Source organism: Macaca fascicularis, chromosome 14, assembly GCF_037993035.2.
Source record: "Macaca fascicularis isolate 582-1 chromosome 14, T2T-MFA8v1.1".
NCBI lineage: Eukaryota > Metazoa > Chordata > Mammalia > Primates > Cercopithecidae > Macaca > Macaca fascicularis.
The window spans coordinates 18,799,953-18,821,515 of record NC_088388.1 but is presented as its reverse complement, the minus strand read 5'-3'; the positions used below and the strand labels follow the sequence as shown (position 1 = coordinate 18,821,515).

The 21,563-nt window shown below is 41.2% G+C and overlaps 1 protein-coding gene and 1 pseudogene across 29 annotated transcripts in view; one reads left to right on the top strand and one right to left on the bottom strand.

Moving 5' to 3' along the window:
* The window catches only part of CSTPP1 (centriolar satellite-associated tubulin polyglutamylase complex regulator 1), a 227,660-nt gene that overhangs the window by 89,541 nt on the left and 116,556 nt on the right, over window positions 1–21,563 (top strand). For 17 of the 29 annotated variants that reach the window (XM_005578008.5, XM_074013736.1, XM_074013752.1 and 14 more), the window contains one exon: window positions 16,949–17,079. In XM_005578008.5, the coding sequence (XP_005578065.1) occupies window positions 16,949–17,079 (131 nt within the window). Of the gene's footprint in view, window positions 1–16,948; window positions 17,080–19,683; window positions 19,760–21,563 lie in introns of all 29 variants that reach the window. The other 12 variants (XM_074013738.1, XM_074013746.1, XM_074013745.1 and 9 more) reach the window with 1 other exon arrangement.
* Window positions 4,688–15,784, bottom strand: LOC123568658 (ATPase Get3-like; annotated as a pseudogene).

Sequence of the window (21,563 nt, the reverse complement as noted above, 5' to 3'; positions counted from 1 at the left end):
TGTTAATTCCTCTGGTGTGATGTCTGTTAGCTCTTGAATTTCTCCAGGATCCATATCTTGGAACCCTTCCCCCACCTTCTTTGCCATATCCACAATCTCTTTCGTGATCTCCTTGATTGGCTCTGTCGTAAATCCTATGAAGTCATGCACAACATCTGGTTGCAGTTTTCTCCAGCAGGAATCTATTGTTTGGGGCTCAATGGCTTTTTCCATAACAACAGTGGCATCTTCACTGGTGTAATCCTCCCAGACTTTCTTGATGTTCTATCAGGAATCTCTTCCATAGCGTTGACAGTCCTTTCCAATAGAGTACTATGTGTAATGAGCCTTAAAGGTCCTTATGACCCCCTGACTTAGGGGCTGAATTAGAAACATTGTATTTGGGGGCAAGTATTACAAACCACTTTGATACCTTTGGTGTTGAACTCATGGGTTCTGGGCGGCCAGGGGCATTTTCCAGTTCAAAAGAATTTTAAAAGGCAGTCCATTACCAGCAAGGTACATCCTGACTTTAGGAACGATATTGATGAAACCCAGTCCATAAAAAATGGTTCTCATTATCCACGCCTTCTTATACAACCAAAACTGGCAACTGGTGTTTATCTTTTACCTTCAAAACTCAGGGGTTAGCAGCTTTATAGATAAGGGCAGTCCTAATCATAAACCTGACTGCGTTTGCACAAAGTAGTAGAGTTAGCCCATCCCTTCCTGCCTTAAATCCTGGTGCGTGCATCTCTTCCTTACTAATAAGTGTCCTTTGTGGCATTTTTTCCCCCATCATCTGCATTAAAAAACTGCTCAGGAAGATATCCTTTTTCCTCAAGGATTTTCAAAAGCTTCTTTTTTTTTTAGAGAGACAGGGTCTCACTGTGTTGCCCAGGCTGGAGTCCAGTGGCATGATTATAACTCGCACCACCTCGAATTCCTGTGCTCGATTGAGTTTCATGCCTCAGTCTCTTGAGTAGCTGGGACTACAGGCTTGTGCCACCATGGTCGGCTAATTTTTATTTTTGGTAGAGATGGGATTTTTCCATGTTGCCCAGGCTGGTTTCAAACTCCTGGGCTCAAGCGATCCTCCCACCTCAGCCTTCCAAAGTGCTGGGATTACAGGCATGAGCCACTGCACCTGGCCTCCTCAATAATTTTCTTAATGGCATCTAGAAACGTGTTTGCCTCCTCTTGGTTGGCAGAAGCTACTTCCCCTGATATCCTGATATTTTTTAAGCCAAAACTTTTTCTAAAATTATCAAACCATCCTTTACTGGCATTAAATTCTCCAGCTTTAGACCCTTCACCTTCCTTCTGCTTTAAGTTGTCATATAATGACTTCACTTTTTCTCAGATCATATTAGGGTCATATGCCTTTCTTATAGAAATCCTGCACTCATATAAAAGCTGCGTTTTCAAGACAAGTTAAAAAAATATTTCACCAAAAGTGCAATGTTTTTATGCCTGGTGATGCAGCTGCAGCAACTGCTTCATGAATTTCCTTTCCTTTGCTTACAGTTGTCCTTACGTTAGATTCATTTATCTTGAAATGGAGGCCAACCACAGCTGCAGATCTCAATCTATGATGTATGTCAAGCAATTCAACTTTATCTTGTAACGTCATGAATTGTCTCTGCTTCTTGAAACACTTTCAGCATCACTAGTGACACTTCCTGTGGGTCCCATGGTGTTACTTGAGGTTTATGGTTTTGTACTGAACACGATGAAAAATACATGAGAACCATGAGAGATCACTTTTTACTGTGATACAGTTTACTGGAGAAATGAACTGCCCATGCAGAGATGATTAGCATCACATGGTGTTTTAAGCAGATACTTGCAACACTTGTGCTCACTGCAATAGCAACAGGAGTTGGCTATGAATGAAATTATTATAGTAGTACAGTATGAGCTACAGTTAATTTTATACAGTTATGATTTAATACTGTATGTTTGCTTACATTTCTCTCCACTGTGAATGGCACCATGTATGGTCTGTAAGTGTGTGTGTCAGTTTTGCTAAACGTTAACTTTTTATAACAGATCTGTGTATATTTTAATGTAGTAAATGATAAAAAGGACTAGTGTCTACATATTTTATGCATTCATGACATACTTTTTCTTAATTTTTCCAATATGTGTAGGATGCACAGTTGGTCTGTGAGTTTTTTTAAGTTGTTGCAAATCCTTCCAAATTTTCTAATATATTTATTGAAAAAAATCCATGTATAAGTAGACCCACACAGTTCAAATCCATGCTGTTGAAAGGTCAACTGTATATACATGTATCTGCTCATCTGAGAAAAAAATATGCACACAGGAAGAATAAACCAGAGACCAATGAGATTCATTATCTATAAGATGTTAGTGAGATGGAGTGAAAAGATAAAAGTGGGATAGATATAAAGGTCACTTATCGAAGAATTTTTTTTGCACATGTCTTACTTTTGGAACTATGTTATTTTCATTTACATAAGTAAGTATGTATTTGACAAGATTGGGGGAGTTTCTAAAATTGAAAACAAACAAATAAGTGAAGCAAATTGTATTTCAAATGAATAATATACCATACAGAAGGGGGTTGGAGAAACTCATCTAAGGAACACAATATTTGGACTATATACCCTCAGGCTAAAACAACTCTAAACAAGTATTAAACTCTAATTAGCAGGCTTCTTTTTCACAGAGGAATGGGTTAGCTAGCTTAGTACATGTTAGGATTAAGCAAATAAGTAAATATGTTATAGATAACAGGAACCTTTTTCTCACTTTAGAAAAAGGACATTTCAGGCCGGGCGCGGTGGCTCAAGCCTGTAATCCCAGCACTTTGGGAGGCCGAGATGGGCGGATCACGAGGTCAGGAGATCGAGACCATCCTGGCTAACATGGTGAAACCCCGTCTCTACTAAAAAATACAAAAAACTAGCCAGGCGAGGTGGCGGGCGCCTGTAGTCCCAGCTACTCGGGAGGCTGAGGCAGGAGAATGGCATAAACCCGGGAGGCGGAGCTTGCAGTGAGCTGAGATCCGGCCACTGCACTCCAGCCTGGGCGACAGAGCGAGACTCTGTCTCAAAAAAAAAAAAAAAAAAAAAGAAAAGAAAAGAAAAAGGACATTTCAGATATGGAAAGGGGAGATGATAGAATGTAACCTGTAGTGTTGAACTGGAATTGAATCAGTGTGAGCTCATAGATTTTGTTTTGTTTTGTTTGAGATGGAGTCTCTCTCTGTCGCCCAGGCTGGAGTGCAGTGGCACAACTTTGGCTCATTGCAACCTCTGCCTCCCAAGTTCAATCGATTCTCCTCCCTCAGCCTCCCGAGTAGCTGGGATTACAGGCAAGTGCCACCACGCTTGGCTAATTTTTGTATTTTTAGTAGAGGAGGAGTTTTGCCATGTTGGCCAGGCTGGTCTCAAACTCCTGACCTCAGGCGATCCTCCCACCTCGGCCTCTCAAAGTGCTGGGATTACAGGCGTGAGCCACTGCACCTAGCCTATTCTTTACTAAAAACAACTGGGCTTCTTGGATAAATGGCTGGCTCCAGGGTGAGGTAGGGAAAGAACAAGATGATACTGGAACATCTTATTCTATCAAAAAGGAAGGAAGTGATCAGATAATTATGTAGATGTGTCAAAAGAATGTAGAAGTCAGCTTGGAGGGCTTCCATGGCCAAATATGGGATCATATGAGCATAAAAATATATAATGATAGTAAAGGAATATAACCTATTGAACAAAGTAAGAATCCATGAGTCCACAATGATATAAATAAATAAGAAGGGAAAGCTTTTCCTTATTGTAGAAGATCAACTTAAAAACGTAGATGAAATGACATAGTTGGAAAAAGATTCACCATTTGGCAAAACCTTCATATTCATTATTGGTTCTGGCAACAATTATTAATAGATACTAAAATTTGTGAATGAAAGTTTGCAGAGTAACTATATATTTCCACAGACTCAAAATATCTTCCCACGGGATACTTATCCATTATAAAGGCTAACTTTATAGTGGCAAAACCTGGCAGATGCTGCTCTAACCAAAGAATCAAAGTTAACATCCCCAGTAATTAGACTAATCAGCAAGTGCCCCCAGATGTGATGCACTGAGAAGAACTCAGCGTCACCTTTGTGATGATCCTGCCAAAGGGGTATAACCTGAATTGAATTATGAGGGGACATCAGACAAACCCAAATGGAAGTACATTCTATAAAGTAACCTGTACAACAGGTTTTCAAATAACTATTTCATTTAACATCATTTTCATTGTAACTGTTTTTTCTGGTTTAAGATCATTTTATTGAGGAGCAAGAGGCAGGGAGAGATGGCAGGGAGGGCAACTAGAGCACTTCTACCCCCACCAGGAGAATAGACTCCCTCCCTGCTTCCTCCTGTGCTGGACCCCTATTGACTTCCATAGGGATGGCACCATGTTTGCGAGGCTGAAAAAGAGACACGGAGCCAGCAAATGAAACATAAGGTTTATTGAGGGGATTTACATACAGGACAGTCCAGGGGCAGCATGATGAACAGGAGAACTGCTACCACTTATAAAAAAGCATGCAGTTTATACAGCATTTTCACTTAGCCCCCGCCCCCACCCTGGCAGTCTCCACCTAGCAACCTTCATCCAACCCAAAACAAAGGGCCTGTAACCCCTGTATGGCCCGTGATCCATGGGATGGATCAGATGGTTCAGATGTTCCTCATAGATAAATAATGAATCTCTGGGTTGGCCATTCCCAAATTCCTTCACTCAGAACTCTGAACACACATTCATCTTAGACCACAGGGTCATTCTCAGGAAATGCTTCAATTATTTCTGACAGGTGCATCTACCATACACCTGCTCCCCAAGTGTCTCCCCTTGTACTATGGCGGAGGTGGTGGGGAGGGATTTGTGTAACCTCTGCCCTGGAGGGTGGGGAAGGTAAAGGTTGAGTGTAAAATGGCAGCAGCTGGGGCTGGCAGTGGTGCTGCTGGGTGCTGCAGGGCTTGTAGGGTTCTGTGAAGAGGGCTGAGAAGGTGTTGACTTTGTCTGCCCCCTGCACCTCATGGGGAGACAGTGGCAGTTTCACAGTGCAAAAGTCTTTATAAGGGTCCCCCATCTGGTTCAGATACTTGGCCTGAATCTTGTGTCAGGCCTCACATATCTTTCAGGATTTTCAGGTTGGGGAAGAGAAGCTGGGTGATGATGATGTTGTATGTGTCAATCTTGTACTTGGCCAGCTCCTGGATCAGTCACTCTGTCTCATACAGGGATAGAACTCAGGGATATATTTGCAGATGATACAGGTAGTCTGCTCAGGGCCCTTGAACTGTTTCCTGACAAAGTAGATGATGAGCAGTGTCTGCTTCAGCATGGAAGACAGCAGGTCTATGTTCATGTCCCTCACACCTAGCATGTTGCACGTTTGTAAGATGAATGGGCTGATCTGGTTCTTGATCTGCTGAGTGTCATGTCAGCCACTACCACTGAGAAGTTCATACCCTTCACTAGCCTCATGACCTCAGCATAGCTCATGGCCTCATTGATGCCGGGGAAGGCAGTCATGGCTTCCTGCATTAACTTCTTGCTCATGCTCAGCATGTTGTCCTCCTCAAAGAACTCACTAGGCAGCTACGCTGCACCCTGGCTGGCGTCAGTCTCCATAGTGAAGAGGTTGTCAGAGCCTTTGACCTTGGTAGGCGCCGTTGAGAACTTCTGGTCAAAACCATCTGAGATGTTGTGGACTAGGTCTGTGGAGATGATCAGAATACTCTCATGCCCTTTTGATAGGTGGATGGCCAGGCTGCAACTGCAAGTGGGCTTTCACATGCCACCTTTGCACCAGCAAGGATCCACTTAACTTAAGGCTGCACTTCTCGATGATGTTGCTAAACCTAGGCTCCAGTGGCTCTTGGAGGCTGACTTTGGGAGACTGAGGTGGAAGGATCACTTGAAGCCAGGAGTTCGAGATCAGCCTGGGCAACAAAGCGAGACCCTATCTCTAAAAAAAAAAAAAATTTTTTTTTAATCAGCCAGGCATGATTGTGTGCGCTTGTAGTCCCAGCCACTCAGGAGGCTGAGGTGGGAGGATCGCTTGAGCTCAGGAGTTCAAGGCTACAGTAAGCCGTGATTGTATCCCTGCATTCTAGCCTGGGCAACAGAGCAAGTCCCTGTCTAAAAAAAAAAGAGAGAAAGAGAGAAAGAGAGGGAGGGAGGGAGGGAGGAAGGAAGGAAGGAAGGAAGGAAGGAAGGAAGGAAGGAAGGAAGGAAGGAAGGAAGGAAGGAAAGAAGGAAGGAAGGAAGGGAGGAGATTTCCTTAGTTTTAGGAAATATTTTTAGGAAATCCTTATTTCCTAATTTTTATTTATCTTGCTCAGCACTTTAAACTGACTTCTGTTTTTTGTTTGTTTGTTTGTTTTGTTTTTGTTGTTGTTGTTTTTAGGAAATACTGTAGGAGTAAATGAGTGTCATGTCTATGACTTACAAATAGTTCCAAAAAATGATAATATGTATATACATATGTACTTATATGTCTGTGTGTGTATGTGAGAGAGAGAGAGAGCAAGAGAGAGAGAAAAAGGAGAGTGAGAGAGAAAACGTAGCAAAATATTCACATTTGAGTAATCTAGGTAAAGGATATTCAGGAATTCTTTGTGCTATTATAGCTTTTTGGTAAATTTGAAATTATAATACGTCAAAATTTTTAAAAATTAAAATCTTCAAGGAAGAACTCCAACAACTTAAGAATAAAAAAAATTGCTCAATGAAATTTGAATACTCGTTTTGGCAAAATCTGTTTATGGCAGACATATGGTGTACTTCTGTATGGCCTTTAAGATATTTTTAGGAACTTTCTTGTTTTACTTTAGAGGAAAGATTAATGTCTATTAAAGAACTTTGTAGTTTAGTCAAATACAATGAAAAATTAGTACAAATATGCATTTTTAAGCTTGGTGGGTCAAATGTTTGTTTTGAATTTCTGGTCATGATGGCTTGCAGTGTTCATGACTTGGGCCTCTTATTCATTCTACACACATGGTAATGATACGTAAAATTTTCTAAGAAGAGAAGTTTAAGGACGTAGCCATGCATAAAATTAATATAAATTCATCTTATTAGAAACTCAATAAAACCACAATGCAGTAAGTGGGACTGTGACCACATGCCTCTTGTGCTCTGGATTCAGAAGGTGTAGTAACTGAAAGCTCATTTCTTGAATGGTGGAGATTCAAAGTGTTGTACACACAGTGCAGGAGACTGGAGCCAGCCCCTTCTGCCTCCACCACTTTAAGAGAGACTCAAAAAAAGTGATGACTGCTACCTGACAAATGGCTTACATAAAACCTGGAAGTTTAGCCAGGTGCGGTGGTGCATGCCTGTAGCCCCAGCTGTTTGGAAAGCTGAGGCAGGAGAATCCCTTGAGCCAGGAGTTTGAGACCAGCCTGGGCAACATAGTGAGACCCCATCTATTAAAAAAACAAAAACCTTGAGGTGTGAGAAGAAGCAGACAGCCTTACAGCTAGGTCTTAGTGGGTCCAACCTCCTTAGCAGTACAGTGACAATCTCTGTGATGTCCCTAATATCAGGAATGGAGCCATAAGTCATCCAATACAAGACCTGGTTCTGGACTAGGGTCTGTCCACAAGAGAGAGTAAAAACCTCCCACTTCACATGAACTTATATGCTGAAATTCTAAAACATATGAGGAACACTAATATTGAGAAAGACAGTCAATAAACCCAATAAACATAAATTTACTCCAGAGAAAATAAAAATAGTTGAACATTTAAAACTGACTTGGAGGCCAGGTTGAGGTGGCTCATGCCTGTAATCCTGGTATTTTCAGAGGCCAAGGAGGGCGGATCACTTGAGCCCAGGAGTTTGAGACCAGCCTGGGCAACTTGGCAAAACCCTGTCTCTACAACCCTGTCTCTAGATATAAAAAGGCATGGTGGCATGCGCCTGTAGACTCAGCTACTTGGGAAGTACTTATTATCTTTTAAATTATTCATTCTCTATTCTGTCTGATCAGCCTGAGTAATGCAGATTCTACAGTGTATCTACCATGTAGGTTTATTTTTATTTATTTATTTATTTATTTATTTATTTATTTATTTATTTTGAGATGGAGTCTCGCTCTGTCACCCAGGCTGGAGTGTGGTGGCGTGATCTCAGCTCACTACAACCTCCACCTCCTGCGTTCAAGCAATTCTCCTGCCTCAGCCTCCCAAGTAGCTGGGATTATAGGCATGCGCCATCATGCCTGGCTAATTTTTTTGTATTTTTAGTAGAGACGGGATTTCACCATATTGGCCAGGCTGGTCTCGAATTCCTGACCTTGTGATCCACCCGTCTTGACCTCCCAAAGTGCTGGGACTACAGGTGTGAACCACCGCTCCTGGACAGTTTATTTGTATTTATTTTGCTCAGCACTTTGACTTCTGTTTTGTTTTTTTTGTTGTTGTTGTTGTTCTGGAAAATTATCAGCCAATATATGTACATATGTATTTTGTGAGATAGGATCTCACTTTGTTGCCCAGGCTGAAGCACAGTTGCATGAATCTTGTAGAATTGTAGAATCTACATTACTTAGGCTGACCAGACAGAATAGAGAATGAATAACTTAAAAGATAATAAGTGTAACATAAAGACCTAAAAAACTATGAAGACAGGTAAGAGACATTAAAAAGCTACAATGTATATCTAATAGGATACAGAAGAAAATGATAGAGGGAATGGCAAAGAAGCAATATTTTTAAAAGAATTGGGGGGTGCAATGACTCACATCTGTAATTCTAGCATTTTGGGAGGCTGAGGCAGGAGGATTGCTTGAGGCTAGTAGTTCAGGACCAGCCTGAGCAACATAGTGAGCCCCCATCTCTACAAAAAAGTTAAGTTTAGCCAGGCATGGTTGTGTGCACCTGTAGTCCCAGCTACTCAGGAAGCTGAGATGAGAGGATCACTTGAACCCGGGAGTTCAAGCTTCCAGTGAGCTATGGTCACGCCACAGCACTCCAGCCTGGGCAACAAAGTGAGATCCTGTCTCAAAAAATATATATGTGGGCTGATCATTTTCCCAAACTGACAAAAAACAGAAGTCAATTTAAAGTACTGAGCAAAATAAATAAAAATAAACCTACATGGTAGATACGTTGTAGAATCTGCATTAAAGATAAAGGAAATTGTTTATATGAATGATAAGAATGATTCACTTCAAAGGAATGGCAGGAGTTTGACAGCAGTCTGCTTGATATCAGTGATAGGTGCGAGGTGACAACGGGGTGGTATCTTTAAAGTGCTGAGAGAAGATAGGTAATAACCAGAATTCTCCACCGAATTAAATTTCATTCCAATAGGTAAAATAAAGATATTTTCACTCACAGGCTTTTGCTGAAAGAACTACAGGTTTATGTCTATTAATAAATTCACAATTCAAAAAAAGCTTTGAAAACCTGAATTTGTCCTTTGGTAAGTTTTCAGCAAACTCATTTGGGGGGTAAACTTGACCTGAACTAGTTTACGGGCTAAGTTTGGTCTTTGTTTATCCCATTTAGTGTGAATACTTATATGTTTCACTGTGAAGACTTTAATATGTTTGAATCCATGGGGTGCTATCCCAACCCTGCTGGAGGTGTTATATCACATCTGGTTTGTGCAATGTATTACCTTTATAAAATCTCAAAGTTTGTCAATTCCAAACCAGAAAGGTGCCAGGATTTCAGTAAGTGATTATGGATCTTATTAGAGGATGTACTTTAGCAAGAAAATGATTGAACCAAGAGCGAAGGAGCAGAATGTGGGAAATAGTAGTGAGCCTGAAAATTGATTTCATAAATGTAGGTAGACTTAATTCATTATTGATTTTTTTTAAGTAGTAATTTTTTTCTTTTTTTTTCTTTTTCTTTTTTTTCTTTTTGAGATGGAGGCTCACTAACGCCCAGGCTGGAGTGCAGTGGTGCAATCTCGGCTCACTGCAACCTCTGCCCCCCGGGTTCAAGCGATTCTCCTGCCTTAGCCTCCCGAGTAGCTGGGATTACAGGCATCTGCCACCGCACCCGGGTAATTTTTGTATTTTTAGTAGAGACAGGGTTTTACCATGTTGGCCAGGCTGGTCTTGAACTCCTGACTTCGTGATCCACCCACCGCGGCCTCCAAAAGTGCTGGGATTATAAGCATGAACCACCACTCCCGGCCTAAAATAGTAATTTTTACATTTAAAGGGGTATATTGTCCTCTAGGTATGGGGGTGAATTTTTTAAAAAAAGGAATAAAAAGGAAAAGGTAGATATCAAAAGAAATAAAAGACATCCAAATTGGAAAGTAAAAGGTAAAATATATTCACAGGTTACATGATCCTATGCATAAAAAGCATCCCAAAGAATCCACCAAAAAAAAGAAAAAAGAAACTTCTAGAGCTTGTAAATGAATTCAGCAACGTTTCAGGGGACAAGAGCAACACATAAAAACCAGTTGTTTCTGTATATCATCAATGAACAATCTAAAAGGAAATTAAGAAAAGCAATTGTGTTTAAAAGAGCATCCAAAAGGTTTAGTCTATTAGGAATAAGTCTAACAGAGGAGGTGAAAGACTTGCACACTGAAAACTATAAAACATTGCTGAATGAAATTAAAGAAGAGCTAAATAAATGGAAAGACACCCTGAGTGCATGGATAGGATGATGTAACACTGTTAACATGTCAGTACTACCCAAAGCAATCTGCTGATTCACACAGTTTCGTTTCTTTTCTTTTTTATTTTATTTATTTATTTTTTGAGACAGAGTCTCAGTCTGTCACCCAGGCTGGAGTGCAGTGGCATGATTTCGAGTCACTGCAACCCCCACCTCCGAGGTTCAAATGATTCTCCTGCTCAGAATCCTGAGTAGCTGGGATTATAGGCATCCACTACCACACCCAGCTAAGTTTTGTATTTTTAGTAGAGATGGGGTTTCGTCATGTTGGTCAGGCTGGTTGATTGAACTCCTTCCTTCCTTCCTTCCTTCCTTCCTTCCTTCCTTCCTTCCTTCCTTCCTTCCTTCCTTCCTTCCTTCCTTCCTTTCTTCCTTCCTTCCTTTCTTTCCCTCCCTCCCTCCCTCCCTCCCTCCCTCCCCCCTCCCTCCCTCCCTCCCTCCCTCCCTCCCTCCCTTCCTTCCTTCCTTCCTTCCTTCCTTCCTTCCTTCCTTCTTTCCTTCCTTTCTTTTCTGATGGAGTCTCACTCTGTCTACCAGGCTGGAGTGCAGTGGCGCAGTCTGAGCTCACTATAACCTCTACCTCCCAGGTTCAAGCAGTTCTCCTGCCTCAGCCTCCAGAGTAGCTGGGATTACAGGTGCCTGCCACCACACCTGGCTAGTTTTTTTGTATTTTTAGTAGAGACAGTTTCACCATGTTGGCCAGGCTGGTCTTAAACTCCTGACCTCAGGTGATTTGCCCTCCTCGACCTCCCAAAGTGCTAGGATTACAGACGTGAGCCACTGTGCCTAGCGATTCAACGCAGTTTCTATCAAATTTCCAAATAGGCTTTTTCACTGAGAGAAAAAGCTAATCCTCAAAATCATATGGAATCACCAGGACAATCTTGAAAAAAGAATATAAAATTGGAAAAATCAAACTTCCCAACTATAAAACTAGCTGTGAAGCCACAGTAATTCAAGTATTATGGCACTGGTATAAGGACAAACATATAGACCACTGTGATAGATTAGGGAGCCCAGAAATAACTCTTTACATATATGCTCATTTGATTTCCTGCAAAGGTGCAATTCAATAGGGAAAGGACAGTCTTTTCAATAAATGGTGCTGGGAAAACTGGATATCCACATGTGAAAGAATGAAATTGGACTATAAAACTCTTAGAAGAAAACAGGGGAAACTTTTCATGACATTAAATTTAGCAATTATTTCACGGATATAACACCAAAAACATAAGGAACAAAAAATATAAATGAATTGGACTTCATCAAAATTAAGAACTTTTGTGCATCAAAGGATACTATCATGAAAGTGAAAGGACAACCTACACAACAGAAGAAAATATTTGCACATCATATCTCCAAGAAGGAATTAATATCCAGAATATGTAAAGAACTCCTGCAACTCAACAATAAAACAAAAAACCCAATTTAAAAATGGGCAAAGGACTTGAATAGATATTTCTCCAAAGAAGATACCCAAATGACCAACACATGAAAAGATGCTCAACATCATTAGTCAATGGTGAAATGCAAATCAAAACAACAATAAGATGCCACTTCACACCCTCTAGGTTGGCTATTTTTTAAAAAGGAAAATAGTATGTGTTGGTGAGGATGTGGACAAATTGGAACCCTTGTGCATTGCTAGTGAGAATGTAAAATAGTTCAGCTGCTCTGGAAAACAGTTCAGTTGTTTCTCAAAAGGTTAAACCTGTAACTACCATATAATCCAGCAATTGCACTTGTAGGTATAGATCTAAAAGAATTAAGCCGGGCGCGGTGGCTCAAGCCTGTAATCCCAGCACTTTGGGAGGCCGAGACGGGCGGATCACGAGGTCAGGAGATCGAGACCATCCTGGCGAACACGGTGAAACCCCGTCTCTACTAAAAAATACAAAAAACTAGCCAGGCGAGGCGGCGGGCGCCTGTAGTCCCAGCTACTCGGGAGGCTGAGGCAGGAGAATGGCATAAACCCGGGGGGCGGAGCTTGCAGTGAGCTGAGATCCGGCCACTGCACTCCAGCCCGGGCGACAGAGCCAGACTCCGTCTCAAAAAAAAAAAACAAAAAAAAAGAATTAAAGAAGGGACTGAAACAGATACTTGTATACAAATCATAGCAGCATTGTTCACAATAGCCAAAAGGTGGAAGTAACGCAAGGGTCCATCAACAGATGAATGGATAAACAATATATGGTATATACATACAATGGAATATTATTCTGCTTTTAAAAAAAGATAAATTTATGGCCCTGCAGTGGCTCACACCTGTAATCCCAACACTTTGGGAAGCTATGGTGGAAGGATCATTTGAGGCCAGGAGTTCAAGGCTTGCGACCAGCCTGGGCAACATAGGGAGACCCTGTCTCTATTATTTTAAAAATATGAAGGAAGGCAAGAAATAAATTTTGATACATGCTACATCTACAGCCCTTGAAAACATTATTCTTAGTGAAATAGGCCAGAACGACAGATATTATATGATTCCACTTATATGAGGTACTTAGAATAGACAAATATATAGAGATAGAAAGTAGAATAGAGGTTATCAGGGTCTGGGGGGTGGGCAGAAGGGGGTGGTGGTGTTTAATTGATACAGAGTTTTTATCGGGGATGATGAGAAAGTTTTGGGTATTGATATTCATGGTTGCACAGCATTGTGAATATATTTAATGACGCTGAATTGTACACTTGCAAATGGTTAAATGATAAATTTTATGTATAGTTTACCACATTAAAAAAGTTTTCCAATTTAAAAAGAGATTCTAGTCACATTCTAAAAAATAATATCAGAAGATATTAATAATCAGAAGATATATAAATAATATCAGAAGATGAGAAGACTGCACATAAGTTATAGAAAGTGTGCTTTGGGCTTTGTCTTGTTTTGTTTTTATTTTTATTTTGTTTATTTATTTTGAGACAGGGTCTTGCTCTGTCACCCAAGCTGGAGTGCAGTGGTGCGATCACAGCTCACTGCAGCCTTGACCTCCTAGGCTCCAGCAGTCCTCCCACCTCAGCCTCCCAAGTAGCTGGGACCACAGGCATGTGCCACCATGCCCAGCTGATTTTTGTATTGTTTTGTACAATCAGGGTTTCACTATGTTGTTCAGGCTGTTCTCAAACTGCTGAGCTCAAGCAGTCCACCCACCTCAGCCTTCCAGAGTGCTGGGATTATAGGCATGAGCCACCATTCCTGGCCCCTTGTCTTGTTTTGGAGAGTTATAAAGATAATGAGTATTTTCAGACATTTTCAAAAATGTGTAGATAGGTCAGACGCGGTGGCTCACGCCAGTAATCCCAACACTTTGGGAGGCTGAGACGGGTGGATCACTTGAACTCAGGAGTTTGAGACCAGTCAGGGCAACATGGTGAGACACCATCTCTACTAAAAATCCAAAAAAATATCTAAGCGTGATGATGCATGCCTTTGGTCCCAGCTAATCGGAGGCTGAGGTGGGAGGATCGATGCTTGAGCCTGGAGGGCAGAGGTTGCAGTGAGCCAAGATGGGGCCACTGCACTCCAGACTGGGTGACAGTGCGAGACAATGTCTGGGGAAAAAACAATGTAGATAAATATTATGTTAATTTTTTAAGATGGGGTCTCACCATATTGCCCAGGCTGGACTCAAACTGCTGGGCTAAAGCGATCTTCCATCTTCAGCCTCTGAGTAGAACTACAGGCATGTACTGCCATGTCTGGCTGATTACATTAAATTTTAATACTGAAAGATTATAGATTTTGTCTATAGCTTCCAAACTAATAGGGAGGATAGAAAAGAATTAAAACAAAACAAAACTTTACTAACACAATAGAAGGTAGGAAAAGAGGGTGGGGAAAGGCAAAGAGGAATGGATAATGGGAAAGACAAAATAAGATATCAGGTCAGAAATTAATCAGATACACTAAAAAGCTACTCATTAACATATAGTGACTGTAAGGTTGGGTAGAGAAGCAAAATCTAGCCACATGCTATTTACAAGAGATATACCCAAACAAAATGACCTAGAAGGGGGTTATTAAAGACACAGAAACAGATATACCAGGAAAATACCAATCAAAATAAAGCTGGTATTGCAATATTATAATAAAAATATCAGACCCAAAGCCTGGAATTTAGAAAAATTAATAAGATATAGACTTTCAATATTTCCTGTGTGGCTAGCTTCAAAGATACATTCTACCTGGCATCACTTACCTGTCTTTCTTATCTTTCTAAATCAATTTCCACAAATATTTATGAGTAATTATGAGTTAGGTAATATAGTAGAGACAAAGATGAGTACAATCTGTGTTTACTCCATAGAACTGACAGTCTAATAGGGGAAAGTCCAGTAACTTTAAAACAAAGTAGCAAATTGTGAGCACTGTTAGAGAATTTTAAGCGAGATACAATGGAAATTGGGCATGGGAGATAAAATCAGGAAAAGACTTTACACAAAATTTGGCATTTGAGATAGTCTTTAAAGCTATAACAAAGCTACAATTTCATTAGACCATGACCTAGACATCAACTTTTCTCTCTTAGAATATGAAGCATGCTTTGGGACTACTTTGCTGGATAGCTTCATGAATTTAGGCTACAGTATTATCATTTCAGACTTCATTTGCTGGAAATGTAGCCTACTGCATTTACCTATAACAGCTCATTTCCTGTATTTTTTATTTTCCTTTGCTTAAGACAATAGCACTGCATGGTTAGGTTAACACTTTCGTTGCTTTTGAAAGCCCCTCTACTAACCTAATCTTTTGCCAGATGATGTCCTCATACTTCCTCAGGGTGTCTTAGAAGTAGATTTCTATGCTAGCTGTCCATTAAAGAAGAAGAGTATATAGTTTGCTTTTTCATAAAGTGCTGTTACTATTAACAGGAAGGAACTAACTTTATCCTAAATGAAAACATACTCTAAAGACAAGTTAGACTCTTTCCCATGAAGTTGGTCTGAGAGAAGGGAAACGGAATAGATGGCTCCTGAAATTTTTTCTTGTTCCATTCAGAGTCAGATTTTTTCCCCCGCTTTATATGGTCAACAAATGAAAATTGGCATTTGGAATTACCACCGTTCCCCCCATTGCTTGCCATCTTCAAATTTAATGTCTGCTTCTCCACAAAGATTAACATGTTTTCCGCTCATGATTTACTTGTCAGAGAATTTAGAAGTTTTCTGGAACCTGAAGTTTGCTCTGGTAGGGATGATTACTGGATAATTGCCTATTCTTCGGTGGAATTTCCATTTTTAGATTACACCAGGCTCTACAGCCTTTATTTCTTTGGCAGGAAAACCCAAAGTCAATGGAGTATATTTTTTCCCTTCCCTGGCCCAGCTTAAACAATGACTCACTTGGGCCCTGGGGCTTTGCTTCATACTCTCATTTAGGGGCCACTTTATACCCTTGTTTCTATTTTCCTTTCTTGTTCTGTTTGGACCCTTTATATCCTTTGGCACATGGGATTTGTCTCTGGGGTTATTGTCAGAGAGATATATAAAACCACCCCAAACTGGAACAGACACTCCAGTTATGTCCCCATAAGCCATGTTATCCTTATGGCAGCTGGTATAGGCCAGGGAGAGTACAGAAAGAATTTTTTTTTTTTTTTTTTTTTTTTGAGAATGAGTCTCACTCTATTGACCAGGCTGGAGTGCAGTGGCATGATCTCAGCTCACTGCAACCTCCACCTCCCAGGTTCAAGTGATTCTCCTGCCTCAGCCTCCCGAGTAGCTGGAATGACAGGCGCACACCACCATGCCCGGCTAATTTTTGTATTTTTAGTAGAGACAGGGCTTCACCCTGTTGGCCAGGCTGGTCTCCAACTCCTGACTTCAAGTAATCCACCCACCTTGGCCTCCCAAAGTGCTGGGATTACAGGCATGAGCCACTGCGCCCAGCCCAGAAAGAATATCTTTAAGGAAACCTAATTCCAAATGGAGTGGAGGGAAAAGTATTCTCCAAAAAGGAAAATATGAGTGCCAGTGTCATCCAGTTAGAGACTAAAAGGCTTTCCTCCATATGCGATGCTCTAATGACTGATTTAGATGTCCTCTGTGTGTACCTGTGGAAGGTGGGAAGCACTCAGAGGAACTGGCCTCCAAGAGTTTTCGGAGAGATATGGTTATATGAAGAGACTTCCCCATAGAAGGGCTAGGTCTAATCTAGACTTCAGAGTTTTGTTGGGGAGAAAAATTCCCTCTTTTTGGCAGTGCTTCTCTCTGGTCTCAATTTTTCATTCTGATTCCAGCCTTCTGGATTCCATCTAACAATGATTTCTTGATTTTTCTCTTTGCAGTTTTAACAGTGTATGCCAGGGAACACACATTCTCTTTCGAGAATTCAGCTTCGTCCAAGCCACCCCCCACAATAGGGTATCATTTTTACGAGCCTTCTGGAGATGCTTCCGAACTGTGGGCAAAAATGGCGGTAAGTCTTCCCGAATCCTTCCTTCCTTCCTTCCTTCCTTCCTTCCCTCCTACCTTCCTTCCCTCTTTCTTTTTCTTTCTTTCTTTCTTTCTTTCTTTCTTTCTTTCTTTCTTTCTTTCTTTCTTTCTTTCTTTCTTTCTTTCTTTCTTTCTTCCTTTCTTCCTTTCTTCCTTTCTTCCTTTCTCTTTCTTTCTTTCTTTCTTTCTCTTTCTTTCTTTCTTCCTTCCTTTCTTCCTTTCTTCCTTTCTCTTTCTTTCTTTCTTTCTCTCTCTCTTTCAAACTTTTTCTTTTGTTCCTATAAATATTGTTTGAATGCATGCTATTCAAGGTATTTAGAATACCTCACTTTTGAGGAGTTGTCTGGTTTATGTCAAAGATATTACTATTACCACTACCATCACTAATGATACCTATTAAGAGCCAAGTGTAGCTCTTTACGTGTAGTAACTCGTTTATCTTTACAAGGGCTCTCTGTGGTAGATACTATAATCCCCATTTTGTAACTAACGAAACTGAGGATCAGAGAGGTTAAGTAACTTGGCAAGGTTACATAGTAAATTCTGGGCCCAGATTTATACCCAGGCAGTCTGACTCCACAGCCCTTGCTCTTGGCAGATATTAAAATGCCATGCAGTAAATACAAGGAATAATGTGAATACAAAGAAAGAAACTCCTGAATGGGGGTGGGATGGGGATACTGTTGTTAGAGGAGGGAGAGAAAAGTGGAGCAGAGAAGGTCCTCCTTAGAACTGGCTGTTTGATCTAAGCTGGGAAGGAAGAGTTGGAATCATTCACATGGATAAAGGAGAGAAGGGCATCCTAGGTAGAACATATGCTGAAGCACAAAAGAACCTGGAATACTTATGTAACAGGTCAGAATGTCTAGGGTCTGTGTGAAGTTTGTGAAGGAGGTTAGGGGAGATGAGACTGTGAAGGAATAACGGAGCTGCTGAAAGATCATTTTTTAGCCATATAAAAGAAATTGGGCCAGGCACAGTGGCTCAGCCTATAATCCCAGCACTTTTGGATGCCAAGGCAGGTGGATCACTTAAGGTCAGGAGTTTGAAACCAACATGGTGAAACCCCGTCTCTACTAAAAATACAAAAATTAGCCAGGTGTGGTGGCACACTCCTATAATCTCAGCTATTCAGAAGGCTGAGAAACAAAAATCGTTTGAACCCTGGGGGACAGAGGTTGCTGTGAGCCGAGATTGTGCCACTGCAATCCAGCCTGGGCGACAGAGCAAGACTCTGCCTCAAAAAAAAAAAAAAAAAGAAAAGAAAAGAAAAGAAAAGAAATTGGGGCTGGATGTGGTGGCTCACACCTGTAATCCCAGCATTTTGGGAGACCAAGGTAGGAGGATCACTTGAGCCCAGAAGTTTGAGACCAACCTGGGCAACATACTGAGACTTTGTCTCTATAAAAAAATAAACAAAATTAGCCAGGTGTGGTGGCACATACCTGTAGTCACAGCTACTTGGGAGGCTGAGGTAGGAGGATCACTTGAGCCGGGGGAGGTTGAGGCTACAGTGAGCCATGATTATGCCACTGACTCTAGCCTAGGTGACAGAGCGAGATTCTGCCTCAAAACAAACAAACAAACAAAAAAGTTAAATTTTATTCTCTGGGTGTTATTTGAAGGCTTTTTTTGGTTTTGGGTTTTTTTTTTTTTAAGTCCCAGTTGCAACCAGGTGCGGTGGCTCACGCCTATAATCCCATCTCTTTGGGAGGCCATGGTGGGCGGATCACAAGGTCAGGAAATCGAGACCATCCTGGCTAACACGGTGAAACCCCATCTCTACTAAAAAATACAAAAAAATTAGCCGGGTGTGGTGGCAGGTGCCTGTAGTCCCAGCTACCCAGGAGGCTGCGGCAGGAGAATGGCGTGAACCCGGGAGGTGGAGCTTGCAGTGAGCCGAGATCACACTACTACACTCCAGCCTGGGCGACAGAGCAAGACTCTGTCTCAAAAAAAAAAAGACCCCGTTGCCCAGGCTAGAGAGCAGTGGCTTGATCATAGTTCACTATAACCTTGAGCTTCCATGCTCAGGTGATCTTCCTAACTCAGCCTCCTAGCTAGCTAGGACTACAGGTCCATGCCCACCGTACCTAGCTAATTTTAAATGTTTTTGTAGAGACAGGGTTTTGCTATGTTGCCCAGGCTGGTCTCAAACTCCTGAACTCAAGGCCTCAGCCTTCCAAAGCACTGGGTTTACAGACGTGAGCCACCATGCCCCATCTTATTTGAAGGCTTTTAGATAGGAGAGTGGTGTGGTAATATCTGAGCTCTAGAAAGATCATTCAAAAGGCAGTGTAGAAGATGGTCTAGACTGGAGGCAAGGAACATAGAAGTCTGGTAGTAGTTGAGTGAGAGATTAGAGCCAACACTAAGGCAGTATGGAGATGGAAGGGGCGCTTTTAGAGATAGAATCCATAGGATTTGGTGATTGGATTTGGCATTAAGATGAGAGAGAAGACCAGTGGTAATTTCCAAGTTTTTGGCTTGGGCCACTGCCTAAGAATATTAGAATATTTTTTTAAAGCCTTCAAGTAATAGCCACAGAATAAATTTCAACTTTTTTTTTTATTTTTATTTTTGACAGGGTCTTACTCTGTCACTCAGGCTGGAATACAATGGCACAGTCTCAGCTCACTGCAGCCTCGACCTTCAAAGCTCAGGTGATCCTCCCACCTCAAGTAGCTGGGAATATATTTGTGCACTATCATGTGTGGCTAATTTTTGTGTTTTTTATAGAGTTAGGGTTTCACCATGTTACCTAGTCTGGTCTCGAACTCCTGGGCTCAAGCCACTTGTCCACCTCAGCCTCCCAAAGTGCTGGGGTTATAGGCATGCGCTACCATGCCTGGTCTCCTACTTTCACATTATGTGTTTTTATAAATACCTTTAAGGCAGTTGCTTGCTTGCTTGCTTGCTTGCTTTTCTTTACTTTTCTTTCTTTCCCTCCCTCCCTCCCTCCCTCCCTTCCTTCCTCCCTCCTTCCTTCCTTCCTTCCTTCCTTCGCTCCTTCCTTCCTCCCTCCCTCCCTCCCTCTTCTCTTCTCCCTTCTCTTCCCTTCCCCTCCCCTCCCCACTGAGGTTATAGTAAGTGAATAGGTAGACTCCCTGCTTTTGAATTTATGAGATTCCCCACTATGCTCTAATCAATGCTACTGCTACAAAACTGTAAGTTTTCTAAATAGCTACTAAATATACAGCTATTAAACTTTTATATATAGTTACTAACTCTTTTCTAAAACTTTTCCACCCAATATCTTATTAGTTCTACTGTCCTAAGAAATAGGTAAAGTGGGTATTATTGTGCCCATTTTATAAATAATGAAATTGTGTAACTTGCAGAAACATTTCATGGTGGATTAGTATCAAAGCTAAAAATAGAACCCAGATTTACTAATATGCTGATGTGCTATTTCTACTATTTTTACTTCAGTCATTGCCTCTTTGACATGTAACTCTGGAGATCATGCATCTCCATTACAGTATTATTAAAGAAGTACTTAGTGTACTGAGGATCGTATCATTTCCTTTACAGAATAAATGCACTAATAGGCAAAAACCAATGTGGACTCAATTTTAAGTGAAGCAACTCAGAAACACTATTCCATTGGTCTCTATATAAACAAAACTGGGAACTGTGAGTGTATAGGTAAAGCTTGTGCTATATTAACAGAGGTTGTCTTTCCCAGTCCCTTACTCAGTCAGCAAATATTTGTTGTAGACCACCTAGTACAGTCGTCTCTCAGTATATGCAGGGAGTGGTTCCAGAACCCCCATTTATACCAAAATCCATGCATAATCAAGGCCTACATTGGTCCTGTGGAACTCTCATATGTGGAAAGTCAGTCTTCCGTATACAGGGCTTCATACCCCTAGAATAGTGTATTTTCAATCCATATTTGGTTGGAAAAAACCCCCCTAAAAGTGTAGATCTGCACAGCTGAAACCTGTGTTGTTCAAGGGTCAGCTGTATATTGAAGAATATGGCTAGATCTAGTTTCTGTGAGACAACATATGAAGATAACTATGGAAAACGGTCTTCAGATAGCCTTAACTTTTTTCCTGATACAGAAGTGGGGCCTCTTCAAGAATGTATTTACTATCACAAGGGATTCATGTAGCATTTGGACTCTTAGCAGATGTGGGTTTCTTTATCTTTCTAATAGCAGCTGCCAGTGACTCATCCAGCTGCTAAGAATAAGCAGCTCCAAATTGCCTGTTTCTCCTTGTGCCATAAACAAACACAAAACACAGATTTTATGCTGGCTGTTTATTGTTATGCTTCTTCTTTTTTTTTTTTTTTTTTTTTTGAGACAGATTCTTGCTCTGTTGCCCAGGCTGGAGTGCAGCGGCGCGATCTCGGCTCACTGCAAGTTCTACCTCCCGGGTTCACGCCATTCGCCTGCCTCAGCCTCCCAAGTAGCTGGGACTACAGGTGCCCGCCACCATGCCCGGCTAATTTTTGTAT